This window comes from Capsicum annuum, chromosome 12, assembly GCF_002878395.1.
Source record: "Capsicum annuum cultivar UCD-10X-F1 chromosome 12, UCD10Xv1.1, whole genome shotgun sequence".
NCBI classification, from domain to species: Eukaryota; Viridiplantae; Streptophyta; class Magnoliopsida; order Solanales; family Solanaceae; genus Capsicum; species Capsicum annuum.
Window position 1 is genome coordinate 143,291,489 of NC_061122.1, and position 21,837 is coordinate 143,313,325.

The following is a 21,837-nucleotide window of genomic DNA, read 5'->3' on the forward strand; positions in this document are numbered from 1 at the left end:
TTTCACACAGTTCAACACTAAAAAAATGTCAGATCTATTTGCAATGAGATATAAGAGAGAGATAATCATTCCTCTACACAATTTCTATTTCACGTATGAACATATTTCATCAAGGTCCAATTTTGTGGTTGTGGCAATAGGAGGGGGGGTACTTATATCCTTAGCCTCCTTCATAGAGTATCTCTTAAGTAACTCCTTCACATACTTTTGTTGATGAATCAATATTGCAGTATGATTTTTCTTGATTTGCAATCCTAGAAAGAAGTCTAGTTCTTCTATAATGGTCATCTTAAATTCACTACTCATTATCTTAACAAATTCATGAGTCATGTTTATGTCAGTAGAACCAAAGATAATATCATCTACATTTAATTATACATTCAACAAATCCTTGCCATTATTTTTCAAAAAGAGAGTATTGTTAATTTTACCTCTTATATGCTCATGTTCTAGGAGAAATTTTGACAACTTTTCATACCAAGCCCTTGGGTCATGTTTCAACCCATACAAAGCCTTGTCTAACTTGTAGACATTATCATAAAAAACAGTGCTTTCAAACCCAGGTGGTTGCTTTACATACACTTCGTCCTTATGATTTCAATTCAAGATGCACTTTTCACATCCATTTGACAGAGTGAATTCTTTAAATGCAACAAAGTCTAAAGTAGCCTAATAACTTCTAGTCTTACCATAGGTGCAAATATCTCATCATAATCTATGCCTTCTTCTTAGTTTTATCCTTTGACCACCAGTCTTTCCTGGTTTCATTTAATTGTTTTGTCCTCATTAACTTTATTTATGTACACCCACTTAGTTCCAATCACAATTTTGTCATGTAGCAGTGGAACGAAGTGTAATACCTTGATTCTTTCAAACTGGTGGAGTTCTTATTATATATAAATTATCCAATATTTATCACGAAGTTCTTCCTTCACCTTTTTGGATTCAACCAATAATAAAAAGACCTTGAAAGCACATAAGTTATGTAGTGATCTCAAAAGTGAGATCGGTGAGAACATTTTCAATGGGATGAGATTCTTGATACATAACTTTTAGGCACTACTCCTTGTGAGCTCCTAGGAACATTATCAGTAGCATGAGTTGGTGTTGTGGGTGGATCAATTTCTTGATTTATAGTTCCCCTTGTTGATATGCTTCTAGTTTATTCATCAGTTAGTCCAAGTGGTACAACTTGTTCCTGTGATTGTTCTTGTATTTCACTTTTAATTTGAATGTTAGTTCCCGACATAGTACAAGATTCATAAAAAACAACATGCATACTTTCTTCAACATAATTTGTTCTTTTGTTCAAAACCCTGTACTATGTTAAGAATATCCTAGAAAGATTCCCTCATCACGCCTTGAATTAATTTTTTGTAGATTCTCTTTTCCATTATTATGAATGAAACACTTACAATCAAAGGTCCTAAAATGAGAAATACTGGGTCTTCTACCTTTGAGTAACTTATAAGGTGTCTTCTCTAGGAGAGGCCTAGTCATGCATCTATTCATAATGTAACAAGCAGAGCTCATGGCTTCTACCCAAACATTTTTTACAAGATTTTATGTAAGCATCATTGTTCTAATCATATCATTCAAGGCTCTATTTTTCCTTTCCACTACTCCATTCTCTTGTAATTTTATAGGAGAAGAGAAAATATGATCTATTCCAATTATTGAATAGAATTCTAAGAATTTTTCATTTTGAAATTCAGTTCCATGGTCAGATATGATGGAAATTAGGGGGTTACTTAGTATCTTTTCTGTTTTCTTGACAAAAATAGAAAGGACATCAAAAGGAAACTTTCTTGGAAGCTAAAAAGAGTGTCCATTTAAACCTACAATAATCATTAATAATCACATAAACATACCTCTTGCCTTTTTTGACTTGTACCCTCATTGATCCATAAAGATTCGTACACACTAGGATAGGGCACTTGGCTATGCTGACATGGTTCTTTGTCTTAAATCATGACCTCAATCGCTTTCCCCTTACACAGGCTCTATAAACTTCTTCTTATTTGAATATACTTTTAGGCAAGCCTACAACCATGTCCTTTGAGGCAAGTTTGTTCAGTTATTTCAAATTGGCATATTCAAGTCTTTTGTGCCATAGTAAGGGGCACAATCAATTGCACTAAGACATGTCAAATTTATACTAGGTATCCTAATGATGTCAACCTTATATACATTTCTATGTCACTTGTCACTCAGAACAATCTCTTTTATATCCAGCTTCTTGACCTTGCATAGAAGTAAAAGTTACCTTGTTTCCTTTGTCACAGTTGAGAGTTATTGAACAAGTTATGCTTTAATCCATCAATATAATAGAATTTTTCCAATGCTCTTGTTACAGATCTAGAAATCTTTCCCACTCTACTGATAATATCCTTTTTTCCATCTCCAAATGACACATTCCCCCTTTCAAATGAGGTAAGTGAAAGGAATTTTTTTTATCTCCAGTCATATTTCTTGATAAAACACTATCCAAGTACTAATGTCACTTATCTCTTTCCACTTTTATATGTATAACAGTTTAGAGGTTAGTTTTAGGACCCAGACAAGCTTGGGTCCTTTCTTATGATCAAAAGGGTGAATCACGTTCCTTCTAACCCACCTAAGCAACAAGTTTGTGGACTTGTTTCTTTGATCAGTTTTGGAATTATTTTTGTTAGCTTGAGCTATCTTGAAACCATTTCCTTTTTTCTAGATTAGTATATCTAGTCCTATTATTTGTTGCCACTAGACATTTAGTAGTGGTATGTCCAAGATTTCCACATATGTAGAACAAATCCCTTGTAACACTAGTTTCCTTATGAAATCCTAGGCTAGCCTTTCCATTATGAGTTCTTTCACTCGGTTTATTCACAAGACTAGATGAGTTAGTCCATCTATTTGCTTTTTTAAGATTCATTTTTAGCCTAGGCACTTCTAGAGTAAGTATCCTTACCTTCTCATTTTAAAAAAGACAACTATTTTTGCATTTGTTAAGGTCTGACTCAAGTTTTTTCTGATCTTCACTCCTAACATTTTTTACTTTTATAGAGAGAGATAATTTTAGAATTTTTGACTTGCGATTTAGATTTGATGAATCAAACTATCCTTTTAGGGTATAATTTTTTTCAATGGAATTCTTGCAATTTTCTAGGTCAATGTAATCAAACTTTAAACTTGCAAGACCACTAAACAATGTATTCCTATCAAACGTTAGTTCTTGAAAGTCATCAATCAATACACTCATTAATGAAACAAGTTTTCTTTCAGAAAAAAATATGCAAGTTTTCTTGTAGCTTGAGAATACTTACCTCAGATGTTGCTTCTTCTTCTTTACTATCTGAATCTCTAATAGCCATAAGAGCAATTTCATCTACATCATCATCTAATTCTTTTGAGTGTTGACCCCAAGCAGCTACCATAGTATATCCTTTATTTTCCTTTTGCTTTGTTTTCTCCTTCAGTTCCTTTTAGCTCTTCCATTTTTTCATTCAACCTCGCATAGAGGACAATCATTTAATCATATGATTAGTTTTTTCATATTTGTGGAATCTAGCCTAATTTTTATCACTGGACCATTTCCTGTCAGATTCTTTTTTTCTTGAAGAACTTCTTGAAGTTTTTCATAATAAAAGCTACTTATTCTTTATCCATTTCAAATTCATCACTGTCAAATGCCCTAAAAGCCACTGATTTTTATTTAACCACCTCCTCTCTTTTGAGATCTTCCATGTTAACTCATAGGTTCTTATATTTCCAACTAACTTATCAAGGGACATTCTAGTGAGATCCTTGTATTTCCTTATAGCTGTGACTTTAACAACCTATTTGAGTTTTGGTAGAACTCTCAAAACCTTTTCTACCTATCCCTCAAAATATAGAACCCTTTCTAGGGAGGACAACTCATTAACCAAAGATGTCAATCTAGTTATCAGTTCTTGTAGTGACTCATTTTCCTTCATTTTGAAGGCCTCATATTCAGTGAAGAGTAAAGAAATTCAAAATTTTCTTACCTGACTTTTGCATTCATGAGAATTCACCAAGGAATCCCAATTTGTTTAATAATGGTACAGTTTGATACTCTATTGTACTCAGCTGGACCTACACCACAAACAGGAATGATTTTGGCCTTTGCATTCTATTTGAGTGCAACGAGGTCTTCAGGGGTAAATTCGTTTCTTACCTTTTTCACTTATTATCTATCAATTGTCTTCATGGGAATTGTTGGTCCATCAATGATTCTATCCCATAGTTCATAATCTTCACCTTGAAGATACAGTTTTATCCTAGCCTTCCACCGAATATAATGAGATCCATCGAAGAGATGTGTTCAAGTGTTGATTGACCTTCTTTGAGTCCAATAGGTTGTGAAGAGTTCATCATAATCTTATCGTAGGTGTTAAACCTTACAAGATAACCTCATCTGACACCAATTGATAGTCTAGATGACCTATAGTTTTACTTATAATTACTTAAGAGTTGCCTAAGTATAAAACAGGTTGTCTAAGGTGTTTCAATAAAGCAATAAAATTGTAAGTAAAGGATCAAGTATTTTCATGTGGAAAACACCTGGCTCAAAAAGGTGTGAAATCCCAAGACTTGTTCTTCTATAGTATTTAACCCCAAACTTTACTAAAACCACTCATTGTCCAAAGATGTCAATCTGGTTATCAGGTCTTGTGGTGACTCTAACTCCTATAACATGTCATGTGAGATGTTTCAATGAAAGAGCTATCAAATTAAGAAATAACCATTCTTTTTTGAAAGAAACTACGGAAAAAAGGAGTTAAACAAATTTTTCGACATTATGTCCCAAGAGAACAACATATTCTCTGCTAAAGATAGATAAAGAGATAGTACTTAATGATACAAAAAGAAAGATAACTTCATATATCCATTTTCACTTGTGGCCTCCCTCTTTTTGATAATTTTATATTATTGTACTATAGCTTCTTTTTAATATATTTAACAATATGATATCTATTTATAAGATGTATACTAACTAACCAAGGTCCTAATCATACATATTTACTTTAAACATTTGATAAAATACGTTACTCAATTATAACACTTTCTTTTTTTTGAATTATTTATACTTGTATTTCAATGTTTGATCTTATATATCGTTAGTCTAATCGCGAAGCTCGTTGTCGGAGAATAGTCCATCCACGATTTGATTGATAAAGGAATCGATGAAGGTGTTGAAGCCAAGGGTGAAAATTCGGCCAACGCGTGTGCGAGAACTAGAAGATGAAGCAAAAAAGGCAGCACAAGCTACTACACTAATACAAATTCCAGCAGCTTCAACTATTTTTTGAAAATTAATCTTTCTGAATACAGAATTCCCAGTCACAACTTCCACGGACACTGTTGCTGCAAACACAATCTGGACCGCATAGACAAATATTTATTTAACTAAGAAAATTCTCTAGTTTTTATTTTGTGTATAAATAATTTTAGAGTTTAGTTCTATGTGTTAAAGTATAAAGAGGTTTTTTCAAAAAAAAAATTACTAATACAATTTAACAGTTATTACAACAACGTACTCAGTATATTTTCACAAAGTGGGATCTGGGGAGAATCAAAGAATTGATAAGAATTGATAAGAAAACAAAACTAATTTGTGCAAATAATGTAAAATTTATGAATAAACAGATAAAGAATCACAGAATTTAATTGCATGCAAAAATGTAAAAATACCTCCCTCGATTTAAAAATCGAGTCTATCATTGTTAGAACTTGTTGTTTCTCCCCAGCAGAGTCTCCATTCTGTCATGCCCTGTTTTTGCCAAGGTCAAACAAAACATGACTTATTGGACTCTAAAGAATTAAAATTTTGTATAGAGTCGCCACCTAATTTTTAAAGGAAAATATGGAAACCTATTTATTTGTTAATACATATGATTAATGTTTTAGTCTGCAAAAACCTATTGAGACTCTAGGTAAGGGTTCAAATAATTTCGAAGGGAAGGGGTTAGGCACCCTTCAGGATCCACAGATGTGGTACCCAGCTAGACTAAACTTATCAATGAGGGAGGAGGTATAAATATTTAAAATAATATAAAAGTGTATGTGTATTAAATATAAAATAGTTCTTTAAAAAAAATATAAATTTTTAAAACCATGTAAAAGTATATGTATATTAACTATATAAATAAAAACATGTAAAATATATGTATAAAATGTATAAATAACATGTGAAAAAAAAATTTTATGACGTACGAAAAGAAATGTATTTTAATATGTCATGAAAAGAAAAGGTATTTACAAGTAATATTTTTATTTGATTTAAATTATGAAAAAGTAAAATTTATTTGAGAAGAAAAGATTACACAATACGTGAATTACTTGATTAACTTGATTCTTTTATGTAAATATTAACGGCCTAAGTTTTGCCCAAAAGTGATGAGATTATGTAAATAAATAATATATCTCCCCGGCACCCAAAAAGTAAATTTTTCACTGTTTTTTTTATCTTTATATATAATTATACAAATGAAAATAAACTACAAATATAAAGCTCGAGAATTATGTATAAGTGCTTGATAAATTAATAAAATGAACAAATAATTATTAAAGTAAGTGAAATAATGTGCACACATGTACATATAGATGTACATATAAAAATAAAATTTTGTTATAACGTAGGCTCGGATTAAGTTTTAGACTCACCATGGCTACGAAGTGGTTGCTTAACTAATCGGCCGTCCTAAATCGCCTTGCCAAGATACGAATCATAAAACCTTTTGTGTTGTCGTGGTGTTATAAAAGTTTCGTCATTGCCCGAAATATTTAATTTTTTTACTACGTATTTATATACGTAATATTCGTCTTTTATTTGTGGAGGCCTCAAAAATCGACGGAGAATTTCTTCATCGGCCAAGCAATATTTTTTATGTAAATAAGTAAACTTTGAGAAATAAAAATCCGTCTTTTATTACGAGGTGGCCTCAAGTATCTGACGGAGAGATAATGTCATTAGTCAAATGTTGGTCCTCGGTATAAAATAATAAATTTGAGAAAATAAAGTCCGTCTTTTGTAATGGGGTGGCCTCAAGTATCCGACGGAGAGATAGTGTCATCGGCCAATTAATTAATGGTATTTAATAACAATGAAAAATGACAAAAAAATTAATAAAGTCACTGAACGCATATCAATAGTAATTCAAATGATTATCAAAGATTAAAATAATAAAATGACAAAAAGATCAAAGTTAATGAATAAAAATGATGTAGCCACGATAAAGTAATTGAAAATAACAAAAAATAGAGTAAAATTCCTAATTGTGTAACAAAGTAATGGAATAAAATAGAAATAGTTCAAACATGATTGAAAAATGTGAACATTCACTGTGAAGTGACAATAACCATCATTAAGCATCCATAAACAAAGAAATACGAAAATAAATTCACATAAAATATCAACCAACAAAATCCTTAAAAAATATAATGAAGATTGATGGAGATGGATGAAGGAAAGAAAGTCACTGGGACACAAAATTTCGGCCATGAACAGTAAGAAAATATGAATTGCAACAACACTTAAGGAATAAAATGTAACCAACATAATCCCTAGTAAAAATGGTGAAATTTCATCAAAATAGGGAGTAAATATTTAATTTATTTTTATGTGTATATGTATATTTTTTGTGTGTTTGAGAGAGAGAAAAAGGAGGAAAAATTTATGTGTATTTGTTTATTCTTGAGAGAGGAGAGAAAGAAGAACATAATGTGTGGGCGATTAAAAAATGTGCATATGCATTTGTGTATTTTTGGGAGAGAAAATGAAAAATGAGGAAAGATTTTTTTCTTGTATTTTTTGTGTATGTATTTGAGAGAGAAAAAATATGTGTGGGTGTATGAAAATGTGTGTGTAGAGAGAAAAGATGAATAAAATTATCTTTCACCCTTGCCTATTTGTAATAAAATTGGGCACTTCCTATTATCCAATGGATAAAGGGGTGTCCCCTCTTTTTATAATAGCACATCCTTTAATTTTTAGGATATTGACCAAAGTATGTTCATCCTTTTGACCAATTGATAGAGTTATTGTCCAAAGAATAGTGTCATTAAGTTGTCATTGTCAGATGTGATAAGACATTATGTGTTGTCATTATCGGATGAGACAAGACATCATTGTGTAGTCATTGTCGGATGTGATAAGACATTATTGTGTGGTCGTTGTCGAATGCGACAAACATTGAATTATTATACTGTGTAAAAATAATTGATCCAACTTAGCATTTACGGACCATAAAAATGTACAAAATGCATGTATTGATTTGTAATTATGAAAAATGTAAAGAATGTTAAAAATATTAAAAAAATATAATGTAATAAGAAAAATATTATAAAAATATGATGTCATGTGTGTACGTGTACGTGTGCAGATAATTATAAAATGTTAAAAACAATAATGAATTGATAGAAATCCTATTATAAGGAGGATTATAAATAAATTATGAAAAGTAAAAATACGACAACCAATTGATAAAAAATCCTAAAGTAAGGGTGATTATCAATAATTTATCAACAATTATAAAAAAGATGTAAAAATTATATTTTGTGCCCTTTAATGATCAGGAAGCCTGAAGACATTAATATTAGGCTCGGAGAGCAAAAATTGAGTATCAACAAAAAGAAAAACTACATCTGTTTTCAAAAAGAAAACTTATTTCATTAATGAATGTTGTAATTGATGATTTTCAAAACTAGCCTCCAATACGGATAAAATGTTTAGTAGTCTTGCAAGCATAAGGTTTTATTATGTTGATCTAGAAGCTTGTAAGATCACCTCTAAAAAGGAAAATTGCACCCTAAAACAAACTTGATTCATAAAATATGAGCCTTAAATCTGAAGTTTTAAAACTATCTCTTTCTAAAAAATGCAAAAGTATTATGAGTGAGGGCTGAGTTAGAATTGATCAAGTATAAACATGATTATTCTTGTGAAAAACAAAATGTAAAGAAATTAAATCAATAAGTATCCAAACTAAAAATGGATCTTGGGAGGGCGAACAGTTGTGCAAATTCTTCCAGAATTGTTAATAAATTGAGTGAAAGAATTCACAATAAAAAAGTTGGATCAGGTTCTTACAAAAATTTTGTTCCTACAAAAGATTTGTGCGACATATGTGGAAATCTTAGCTATCCTACTACTGAGTGTCCAATTGTTGCAAAGAGAAGGGGTAGAAATACAAATGTAGCAACAGAAACTGATTCTAAATTAGCTCAGGCTAACAGAAAAGGGGTGGTCCAAACTAGTCAGAGAAATAGGTTCTCCAACCTGTTTCCTCGATGGACTAAAAGAAACTTGATTCATTCTTTTGATCATAAAAAAGATCTAAGCATATATGGTTCCTAAAACTAATCCCTAAATAGTTTTTCAGGCAAGAGTGAAAGGAGGCAAGTGACACTGGTACATGGATAATACTTGCTTAAAGCATATGACTAGAGATAAATAAAAATTTCTTTCACTCTCTACATTTAATAGGGGAATGTGTCATTTGGAAATCATAAAAAGTGTATTATAACTGGAGTTAGGAAGATTGGTAAATTAGAATTAAGTGTATTGGAATATATCTATCATGTGGAAGGACAAAATCACAACTTTCTCAATATTTCACAATTATGTGACAAAGAAAATAAGGTAATCTTTACTTCTGCAGGTTGCAAGGTGAAGAAGCTGGATACAGAGAAGATTTGTCTAACTTTTAAAAGACACAAAAATGTGTCAAAGCTAATATAATGGAAATGTTTAGTACAAAGATGACATGCTTAAGTGCAATTGAAAATGATCCTCTCCTTTGGCATAAAAGACCTGCGCATGCAAGTCTGAATCAACTAAATAAACTGACTTCTAAAGACATGGTAGTGGCCTTTACCAAAATTAAGTTTGAAGAAGAAAAGGTTTGTCGTGGATGTGTAAGAGGGAAGCAGGTAAGGTCCTCCTTCAAATCTAAGATCCATGTCAACACAACCACGTGTTTTGACTTGATCCATATGGACCTTTGTGGACCACTGAGGGTACAAAGCCGAGAAGGCAAAAGGTATATTTTTGTACTTGTTTATAATTATTATGAGTTCACCTAGACACTATTTTTAACATCCAAGGAAAAAGTCTTTGATATATTTTCCATCTTCATTAAGAAAATATAAAAGAAGTTAGACTCCTCGCTCATTTCCATAAGATCTGACCATGAAACTGGATTTGAAAATGTAAAAATTTTGAAATATAGTTCAAGAAATGGTATAGATCATAATTTCTCTGCTTCTATAACTTCACAACAAAATGTAGTAGAAAGGAAAAATAGGACCTTGGAGGATATGGCTAGAACAATGATGCTTGAATGAAATCTTGCAAAGAATCTTTTAGTTTAGGCCATAAGTACTATTTGCTACATTGTGAATAGATTCATGATTAAGCCCATCCTTGAGAAAATAACCTATGAATTACTTAAAAGGAAAAAAACCTAATATTTCTCATTTTAGGACCTTTGGTTGCAAATGTTTCATTCATTATAATGGAAGAGATAATTTGGAAAAATTTGAATAAGAAGTTATAATGGAATCTTCCTGAGATATTCTCACTATAGTAAGGCTTATAGGGTCTTAAATAAAAGAATAAACTATGTTGAAAAAAGTGTGCATGTTATTTTTGATGAATCTTTTGCTGAGACTAACATGCAGGATGAAAGCGAGACTAAAGAATAGTCATAGGAATAGGTTATATCAGTCGATATAATTGAAGATTATATTGGAGGAACACTGACAGGGGAAAATGAATCACCATCAACTCTAACTCAAGTTACTATCAGTGATCTTAGTAGCTCACAAAAGGTTGGTGCCCAAAAGCCATAAGTATCAAAGATCTCATCCAATTGAGAATTTTCTTACTAATCTCACTGATCTCACTCTTGGTATCACCACTAGATCAGCATTAAAGAACCTATGCACTTTCAAAGCTTTTCTATCAATGATTGAAACTAAAAAGGTAAAGGAAGAACTTCTTGATGTAGATTGGATAATATTTATGCAAAAGGAGCTTCAATAGTTGAAAGAAGCAAGGTATGGCAGTTGGTAATACCACTACATAACAGAACTGTGATTAGAACTAAGTGGGTGTACAGAAATAAAGTGGATGAACATGGAACAGTTATAAGAAATAAGGCAAGGTTGATAGTCCAAGGATACAATTAAGAGAAAAGGATAGACTATGATGAAATATTTACTCATGTGGCAAGACTTGAAGTAAAAAGGCTTCTTTTAGCCTTTGTTGTCTTCAAGGAATTTACTCTTTATCAAATGGATGTAAAGATTGTATTACTAAATGGTTATCTAAATAAGGAAGTTTATGTGAAGTAACCACCTGGATTTGAAAGTACTGAGTTTCTTGATCATGTGTACATGCTTGGCAAAGCCTTATATGGGTTGAAATAAGCTCCCATGGCTTGGTTTATGTAGATGACATTATCTTTGTCTCTACTGATAGTAATATGACTCGTGACTTTGCAAAACTCATGAGTAGTGAATTTGAGATGAGCATGATGGGAGAACTCACCTTCTTCTTAGGATTACAAATCAAACAAACTTCTACTGAAATATTAATTCATCAGCAAAAGTATGTGAAATAACTACTTAAGAGGTTCTCTATGGAGGAAGCCAAGAAGATAAGCACTCTTATTTCCACTTCCACAAAATTGGACACGGATTAAATAGGTAAATAAGTGGAACAAAAATTGCACAGAGAAATGATTGAGTCTTCCTTATATCTTACTACAAACAGACCTGACATTGTTTTTAGTGTTGGCTTGTGTGCAAGGTTTCAAGCAAATTCTAAGGAGTCTCGACTTAAGTCTGTCAAGAGGATTCTAAGATATCTTAAAGGATCCACTGACCTAGGCCTTTGCTATCCTAAAGGAAGTAGTGGGATATGTAGATGCTAACTATGCAGGTAATCTAGTGGATCAAAATAGCACCACAGGTGTGGCACACTTTCTTGTATCATTTTTAATTTCATGATCCAACAAGAAGAAAAACTTTGTAGCCTTGTCAAGATGCTGAGTATGTAGCTACTGGATCATGTTGCACAACTGTTATGGATTAAATAAAAATTACAAAATTTTGGTATGGATTTTGGCTGTGTTCTAATTTCTTATGATAACACTAGTGTCATAAATATTACTAAAAATCTAGTCAAATATAAGAGAACCAAATATATTGATATTAGACATAATTTCTTAGAGACAATGTTGAAAAAGGTCAACATCACTCATGTTTTGTTCCATTAAAGGACAAATAGATGATACTTTTACTATGGAACTAGGTAGAGAAAACTTTGAAAAGAACAAGCTAGACTAGGGGATGATTAAAATTGAATGAACTACCTACAATGATTGGTTAGAAAAGGTCCTCGTTGCACACTATCCTTTTACTATTCATTTCAATTTTGCATATTTAGTTGTATTTCCCAATTCTAGTGTAATGATGATTTATTTTAATTGTGTATTAGTTATGTAGATATAGGGAAAACAAAAGGTAGAGGAGCTCATGGATTTTGTCAGGTATGATTTACTTGAGTTAGTGATTGAGCATGCATTATGAAACAACTAGGTACTTATGTTCCAAATGTTAAACCTTCAACACATTCTTTTGTAATCGCCAAAACTCAAAAGTCATTCCCCTTTTCAAAAAGATGCCATTCACATCATTGCCAATCTTCCTCTCCTATTCGTTCACTCTATCATACCCATTCAATCATACACGTTTTAGTTTTTTTCTCTCTTTCTCTCTCTTTTTTTCTCCATCAATATAAATCCCAATCAAAATCATACTCTATCATCATCATTTCTGAAATTAAACCACATTGCTCCACTCAAAGCTTTAAATTCTTTTCAATGGCTTCCTCCACATCCTAATATATCCAAAAATTTAAAAATTAATTATCCCCTACTATTAAAATGTCTGACTTTAGGGACTGGAATGAGTTTTGTTACATGGTAGATTCATTTGCTCAAGACCTTTTTTGCAATCAATGTTATAATTCCTCCTTCTCCGATCTAGTGCTAGAGGTTAATTTTCTTCAGATAATTTCTCATAAATATGTATACATTCCTACACCTTCTACAAAGTGAGTTCGTTCACGCTTCGTAAAGAAATTTGGGGCTCGTATTTCTATTTGTAATACCCGTACTTTTCCTAGCTTGAAATTTTTCTCCAAGAATGTTAGAAGCTTTCTTTGAAAGATGAATCCACTTTTATAGATGTGTTATTTTTAATATTTTTAATTTTTTTCATGTGGTAAATTCAATAAGCTTTCCATCGATACCAAATTCGCCCAAATCCGACACTCTGGCGAAGAGTTAGAGCCTTTTTAGTGAGACAGTGTATCACCTGAGCCTTCAGCGCGTCGCGGAGATAACTCAAAGGGAAATTGTCTATTTCTAGTGTTGCTCTGAAATATTGGCGCATCACGCCAAACTTCCAGGTCTCAAACAAGGTGGCAAAGTGATAACTCCGCGTCGCACCACCATGCACATTCCCAATTGTTCAGTTCCAGTGACTTGGCTGATAGTGGCACGTCGCACCAAGGATGAAAATCAGGAAATTTTATTAGAAATTAAATACGTGTCCCAGGATTAAAAGGGTCAATTTCTCACCCTATATAAGCCTTATAACATGAGATTTGGCCATAATTCACCAGTTTATACTCAATTACTCTCAAAAACTCTCAAGAACAAGCCCTAGGGTTTTCATAGAAGGTTCAATTCCAAGGGAATTCACCATCAAATTTCAAGAATCTCTCTGTCAATCTTCGTAGAATCACAAGCTAAGGTATGCATAGTGTTCATTCATGGACTCCTTTCGTCCATAAAGTCCAAGTATCTCTTTTCTAAATTCAAGTTATGGATTTTCTTTATGAATTTCATGATTGGATTGCTCTTGTTCATATTGATAATGACTAATTTCATTCTAATCCATGTTTGGTGATAAATTGCATATGTAATCGATTAGTAATGATGTAGATTCCTGTAAACCTAGGATTAAAACCCTTGGATGATGAAATTAGAGATGAATCATGATGTTTGATTGTTCTATAATATTGTTTACACATTCTATGCCTATTATGTGTATGATTAAATGCCTAGATGAAGGAAACATACCCAACTAGTGATATCATGAAATCCCCAATCATGTACAAGTTTATGCATATCACATATTTGACAAAATGCTTCAATATATGAATTATGAATTATGTTGTTGGTCATGTGTTCACGTAAGTCATGTTATATCAGTTTCTTCACATCGAGTCCTGAGGGTACTTATACTCGAAACATTTAGCTGTGTACCTAGAGCCATGTCATATTTTCACGATCTCCTCAATCAAGCTATAATCCATAGGACTCAGTCAGTCATATGACTCAGGAAATCTCAAAAATCTCAATAATTTAAGTAGCTCAGTAATCTCAGTAACCTCAGTATTCTTAGTCAGTCCTCAAAACTCAGTATATTTCGTCAGTCAATGGAACTCAGGAAATTCAGTTTTAGCTCTACTAACCATACCATCAGTTAATTAGTTCAGTTTAATTAAATCAGTTCAGTTTAGTTAATCAGTTCAGTTGTATTCAGTTGGGAGTAGGATTTAGCACTGAGTGAACCCAAGGATGGGGACTCACCTATTATTCAGTGGAGGGTGTGATCCTTAGAACCAATCCTTGTGTTTCAAAACTATGTAGCCAGCATAGGTTGAGATTTACCCTACGCGTTTAGGGATATATATATACATCTCATTTGGGTTACCTACTAGGAGGGGTTGACGGAAGAGCTCCCAACCAGCGAGGGTATACTCATAGCAAGTCTTTACCCGTGACATGGTATTGACACCCTTTTAGCTAGGTTTACAGGTTGGAACCCACCAATTCAGTTCTAGGGTATGTTGGTTAGATGATTACCTCCCACAGTCACAGTCTCAGTCTCAGTCTCAATATAAAAACTCAGATAGTTCTTCAGATTTCAAGACTGTCAGATACAGTTAAATTCAGATACAGTATGGAACTCAGCTAGTTCTATCAGATTCAGGACTATTAGATACAGTTACTCATGTTATCATTTATATCAATTCTCAAAACTCATGTTATCAGTATTCAGCTTCAGGACTATCAGATATAGTCAACCAGACCCATTTTTCATAATCAGAACTATCAGAAATAGTTATTTATGTATTAGTAACATAGTATCAGTCCCTCAGTATTCAGTAATACAGTATCAGTCTTTCTCACTTATCAGTGACTCCGGGGTCAATATCAGTAGACTTAGTATTCAGTCCTATCACAATCTCAGTTATAATTACGTAGTCATGCATGTATTCTCATGTTCATATTAGTCAGTCAATTAGTATTGTTCATACATATGAACCATTTACATTCAGCTACCTCACTTGCATGCAAGTATATTCAAAGTACTGACGCATTTGCGCTATGGTTCCATAAGTTTAGAAGAACGAGCTCTAGAGAACCAGTAGCATCCCAGTTCAGCGATTAGAGTTAGCAGTGAGTCCTCATCCTTCGAGGATATGATAATCATATTACTATTTTAGTTTTTAGTTTATTTTAGTAATTGGAGTTAGTTGGGGACATGTCCCATCAACTCTTTATTCAGACAGTTTAGAGGCTTTCAGACTACAGTATGTTCAGACAATTATCTCATTTGTTTTGGTATTGTTATACCATATGTTTCAATTATGTAATGGTATTGAATCTAATGGCCTTTCAGTTCATGTTTTCTCATTTACGATATTATTACTATGATTCATTGCTCAGTTTACATACATCAGTCATGGGTTTGCTTGTGGTCCTTCAGGGTCATGAGCATCGTGTAGCGTTCCAGTTCAGCAAATCGGGTCGTTACACTATTCCTGAGGACAAACCTCTTCTTGAAACAGTTACACATCCTACTCCACCCAAAACTCCTCATACTAGAAATAGAACGAGGCAAGAAGAGGCTTCTCTTGACAAAGCTCTTCAAGCAAGCAAGAAAGAAAATAGTTATCCCCTATTCTCTTCACTCTACACATTCCATTAGGTACTGATCTTCCTGTCAAATCCATTCATCAAGGAATGACTATAAAATATTCCATTCCCAAGTCCCCAATTATTTGACTCTTAAGATCTTCTCTTTCTTCAACACCCTAAAAAAATGTGCTCCAAAGATGTGTAATCCTTCCTCTTCAAAATCCAAGTATTCATAACATGTCTCTTAACCTGTTCCATCCTCTGACTCAGAGACTACTAAGAATGATGTCCCTTCCTTTACTGAGATTGGACCCACTGATTCTTTTGATTCTACAAGTCCTTTACTTTCAAAAGAGATCCTTTCTTCGAGGACATGTGATTATAGGCTTTGATGGATCTAAAATGGCCACTCTTATGGCCAAAATTAATTTTCAAGGCTAGTCTCCCCTATTTCTTCAATGCGATTCTCAATGTAAATTTGGAAGACCTGAAGTATATGAGTTACATACAAATGGGCCAGCTCATGGAAATATGTTCACCACTATTGTATGAGAAATATACATTCATATAGTTGCTGATGATAGAGCACGTATCTTGGATATACCTCTTGGAGGTTGAGATCACTATGTAAAATTTGACTGGCCATACTTGGATAATATGACATCTTCCTTGGCTACCACATAGAAATTCTTTGGAAATCCCAACCTTCATTAGTATTGTCATGTTTCTGAAAAGGTAAATGTCACCTATCCATTAACTTTATTTAGATGTGATGCAAAAAATAATCCACCTCGTAAAGAGATACACACTGAAGCTAATTACTTGGATATCACTCTCGTGGATCTTCTTAACACTGAGGTCAAGATCAACCTGCGCAGTCTCATTATTAAGCACATTACAATAGGTGCTTCTTAAGAATGATAAAAAAGGACATGCTCTTTTCTATGGTTTTTTGTTAGAATCAATCTTTGAAGAGTATTCAGCAGTTGTACAAGTTTGGTCTCTTAAGACAACCAAGGATATTCTTGATCATTTGAACCATGTTGTTTACCTATTTCAATGAGACAAGATGACAATCCTATGCAAAGATTGAGCAATGAATTGGCTAATATGTTGGCTGAGTTAGAGGAAGCTCATGCCACTTATGCTAAAGAGAAAGAGGTCTTCAAGCCATAATCCTCACACTGAAGATAGATTTACCAAGGAAAGGGTTGATAATGCAAAGGCCATTTGCAAGTTGACATAACTAATTGTACTTATTTCTCCAACATCTTCTGAACCATCCTCTGAGTTCTTTATGATTTTATTCTTTTAAGTTTTTTGCTAAGTGACTAGGTTGTTCATGGTGTTTTTTATACTACTATCATGTATGTTATAGTTTGCTAAATCAATGATATATCTGTTTTGTTTATATCTATCTTCTTCTGTACGTTTTATTGCACTGGTTCTTTAAAATTGTCTTATTTTAATTGTCTCAGCGATAGTACCATGGCTATGTTTTTCTTAGGATTGCATACTGGATTTGTCTATGCTTTGACTACGCTTTTCGATGATGCCAAAAGGAGGAGGACTTGGATTGTGCAATGCTTATGACTCAGTAACTAACGTTTTTTTTTGGTTAAAAGTTTTTGACTTAGAGTCTACGGGAAAATGTTAGGATTTGCACAAGGAAAAGAGGTTTGTCATCATAAAAAAAAAAAGAGAATTTGTTGTAGTTCATGAAGTTCTGGTGATTGAAAAAATAGCTGAAACTTGTTAATTAAAGTGGTTCATTGATGTCCAGGCCAAAAGAGGATAGTTCACAAAGAGATCACTGATATAAGATGACAAGAGTACTTGATTTATGAAATAGATAAGCAGGTGCAACTGATAAACTCAACTTAATTATCACGTTTGGAGGTGAAGAGTTTGAGTATGAATACAACACATGAAGATAAGTGAAGTTCAGTTGAACAAAGAGTTTGTTTGAAATAAAACTCTAAAGAGATGAGTTTTGAGGAAGCAAAAAAGTCTTATCTGATGAAGCACTCCTTGAGGAGTTGTGTTTAAATAGAGAAAGTGGCCTTCATAGTCCATCACACACTTACAAAATAAAAAGATAATTGACAATTTGACTTGACAGTTCACAATTTGAAGATTAAAGAAACGCGTAGTTGTACCTGATTCTAATACTTAGAAAGTTAAGGAGTCTTAGTTTATATGTATTAGGATTGGTTCTTGAGTTGTAATTTTGATGTAATTATAGGTTCATTATAGTATAAACTAAATTAGGATTATTGTCTTCAAGTTGAGAAACTTAAAAACTTGGGATCACATACCTTGGAAGGTTTGTGACTTGTGTTTGATTTTAGAGCTTATAATTCCTAGATCACATAAGTCTTGTAATTTATTGTTTGCTGAGGCTCAAAGTTATTTAGTGAAGTTGGGGTGAAATCATGTAAAGGTACAGGTCGCGATTTTTCATACCTTTTGAGCTGGGTATTTTTCACGTGAAAATATTATTTTATTTAATTATACCGTTCACTGCATATTTGAAACACATTAGACAACATGTTTCACTCATAGGTTACTCATAAGTGAATATAAGTAAAATTAGTAGGTCGCGTACTCCATCAGCTTTCAGTAATGAAAAATTTTGAATTTTATCATTTTATTAACAACATGTATAATGCACCAAGATACTATTTAATCTTGTTGTCTTATACCATATCATGTGAGAAGTTAAAATTAAAGAGCTGTTAAATCGAAAAATAAACATTCTTTTCAAAATAAACTAAATAAAAAAAAGTAAGACTGACAAATTAAAACAAAAAGAATATATAATTAGCTGGCATGCTAAATTAAAGACAGCAGTGTAACCAGCTAGCTAGTTCCTTTTCGAAATTGAAATATACTACATGTATCTCCAAGAGAACAACGCATTCTCTAAGTCAAAAATAAAGATGCATAAAGTGATGAGACTTAACTATCACAATGAAAGATGACAACTTCATATTACCATTTTCACATGTGGCCACCCTCATTTGATGATTTCATATATTGTGTAATAGCTTCTTTTCAATATATTTAACTATATGATATATATTTACAAGATATATACTAACCAAGGTCCTAATGATACACATTATACTTCAAACATTTGATAAAATAAGTTGCTTAATTTCAACACTTAGTTGCTTAATTTCAACACTTTCTTTTTTTCAATTATTTATACTTGTATTTCATTATTGTGGTCTAGATATCGTCAATCCAATCATTGAGCTCGTTGTCATAAAACAAACCATCAACAATTTGATCGATTAAGGAATCGATGAAGGTGTTGCAGCCAAGGGTGAAAATTCGTCCAACTCGTGTGCGAGAACTAGAAGACCAAGCAAAAATGGCAGCACAAGCTACGGCACCAATACAAACTCCAGCAGCTTCAGCTATTCCTTGAAAATCAGTCTTTCTGAATACAGAATTTCCAGTCACAACTTCCATGGACACTGTCGCTGCAAACACAATCTAGACAACAATAGACAAATATTTTATTTAACTAAGAAAAACTTTGAGCTTTTTGTGGTGAATAAATAATTATAAAGTTTTAAATTTAAACTTTAAAATGTTAATTCGAATACAAAAATCTGTATGTTTCAATCCAAACTTCAATACTAAGTTCAATAAATGCAACTTTCAAGAACTACAATGAAGTTACAACAACTGCAAACACAAATTCAAATAAATAATCAAATGAACTATCAAAATGAAGTGTTTATCAACTTTTAAAATGAAGATGGAGCAAAAAATTATAGAATAAGTCCACCGAATATATGGTGTGTCCTAAAAAATTTATTCCCTCAAGTAACCGAAGTTATGAAATCTTTCCTCCCAAAATAAAATAATTCTCTTTTTTAAAATAACAGTACCTCAAATTCTCAGAAACTTCAATCACACTCAACGATTTGATGATCGCACGAGAGTTATTAGAAGAAAAAAATAATTATTTTTCTACTCAAAATTGTTTTTACCTGAGAAAAAATTCAGATATTTATACTCATTAAGGTATTGTTTCATGAAAAAGAAGTAATGATTCAGAAAGGTGCACCCCTACGTAAAGGTGTAACTTTTCAAAAAAGATACAACTCTTCAAAAAAAATTGCAATCCACTAAAAAGATCATAATCATTTAATCTCAAAAAATATTTATTCAAATTGCATCATTTTTCTTGGTCTTTTCGGAAAGAACACTTATTTATTTTTTTTCATTCGTACCTCTTAAAAACCCAACATAAAATGATTAATTTATCCTGTCACATAAATATTTATGACTTATTTTAAGTCATAAGATTAAAAAAAAAATCATAAAATCAAACTAACTAAAGTAAATTGAGATAGAAAAGTTATTTATTTTCCATGACTTATGAGTACTACCTTGTTGACTTGTCATTTTGATTAAGAAAAAAATTTATTAGAAATTTATTTTATTAAATTAATTAATCGGATTAATTATATTTTAAAATATAAATTGGAGTATATTTTAATAATAAAAATAATATTAATAAATATAATAAATAAATTCAAATAAATATTTTAAAAAGAGAATCTAGCTATTTTGAAAGGAAAAGAATAATATTTAAGGGTAATATATCAAAATTATTATTTTATCTCTTTTATTTATGAGTATGTTTTAAAAAGTGTGTCAAATCAAACATACACCAGTAACCAGAACAAGTTGAAACTGAAAACTCGATCAGTTTGATTCATATGGTTCCAGAAAATAGAGGAAGTTAGTTATATACCATGGCAAGTCGACCGGAGATAATCTCAAAATCTTGACTCTTCTTAGAGCTTTCGATATACTCCGACAACGTTGCAAAAAAAGGCGAAACCTCTTCATCTTCTCCATCAAAACTACCGTTCTTGGTCTTAATTACTCCGACAGGATCCGACCCGAATGATCTTAAAGTAGTCAACCTCGGCTGCAACATTATTTTCCCATTCTCCTGTCCCGGTTCTGACGATGAAGATGACACTCTCAGCTTCTGAACCGGCGTAAAAACCCCCGGTTCAGGCTTCTTCGTCTGTGGTTTAAGTTGGCAGAAAATCGGTCCAGTTCTCAAGGCCATTGAAGAATCTAATAGATAATTCCTGAAAAGTGGGAGAGAGAGAGTGCATGTGTTTTTGAGGGAAGTGGGGCTATTCTAGATGCATGGAATTTTAGGGGGAGTGTTTAACTTAAATGGTCCTCTAACTTGGGAGGGTCTGGTATTTTCGTCCTTACTATTATGTACATTTATAGTATATACTACATAATCTTTTAAGTTTGTAATAATTTAGTACTTTTAGTCCAACTAACATCGAAGCCCCCAAAACTTATAAAAATTGTCATTTTTCATGTTACTCAATGAGAGAATGATCTACTTTTCTTTTTAATTCATTTAAAAAGCAATGATTATTTTTCTTTTTTTACAATATTTTAATTTCAACTTTTCACATGTTATTGTAGATATTGAAATTTTGTGGATTCTATAAAAAGAGTTTAATTTTGGTTAGAGTTCTTGAGGGCTACTTTACTCTAAATCTAGTTTGATGGCTACTCAACCTAAACGCTAAATTATGCGGGGTAAATATCCCTTTAAAGAGGCATCTCCAGTATCCCACAAATTCACGGGATATTCACAAAGAGATCAATGATCTGAAAAGTCCCAATAAATTCATGAGATATTTATAAAGATCAAAACCCTCTCTTCTTGATAATCAAATACATCAAGAAGACAAGCCCTCTTTTCATGGAGATTAAATCCAAATGTTCCTACATTATAAAAATACTCCACTAATAGCCCTCGAATTACGGG

At 32.3% G+C, this 21,837-nt stretch overlaps 1 protein-coding gene across 1 annotated transcript; it reads right to left on the bottom strand.

Annotated features, from left to right (window-relative positions):
* Positions 1–19,043: 19,043 nt before the first annotated feature.
* Positions 19,044–21,331, bottom strand: LOC107851542 (stress enhanced protein 2, chloroplastic). The gene is made up of 2 exons (XM_016696605.2): positions 20,782–21,331; positions 19,044–19,508 (listed from the first exon to the last, which is right to left on the bottom strand). Exons 1-2 carry the CDS (start codon positions 21,106–21,108, stop codon positions 19,239–19,241), a joined length of 597 nt encoding a protein of 198 aa, XP_016552091.1. The 5' UTR covers positions 21,109–21,331; the 3' UTR covers positions 19,044–19,238.
* Positions 21,332–21,837: the final 506 nt, after the last annotated feature.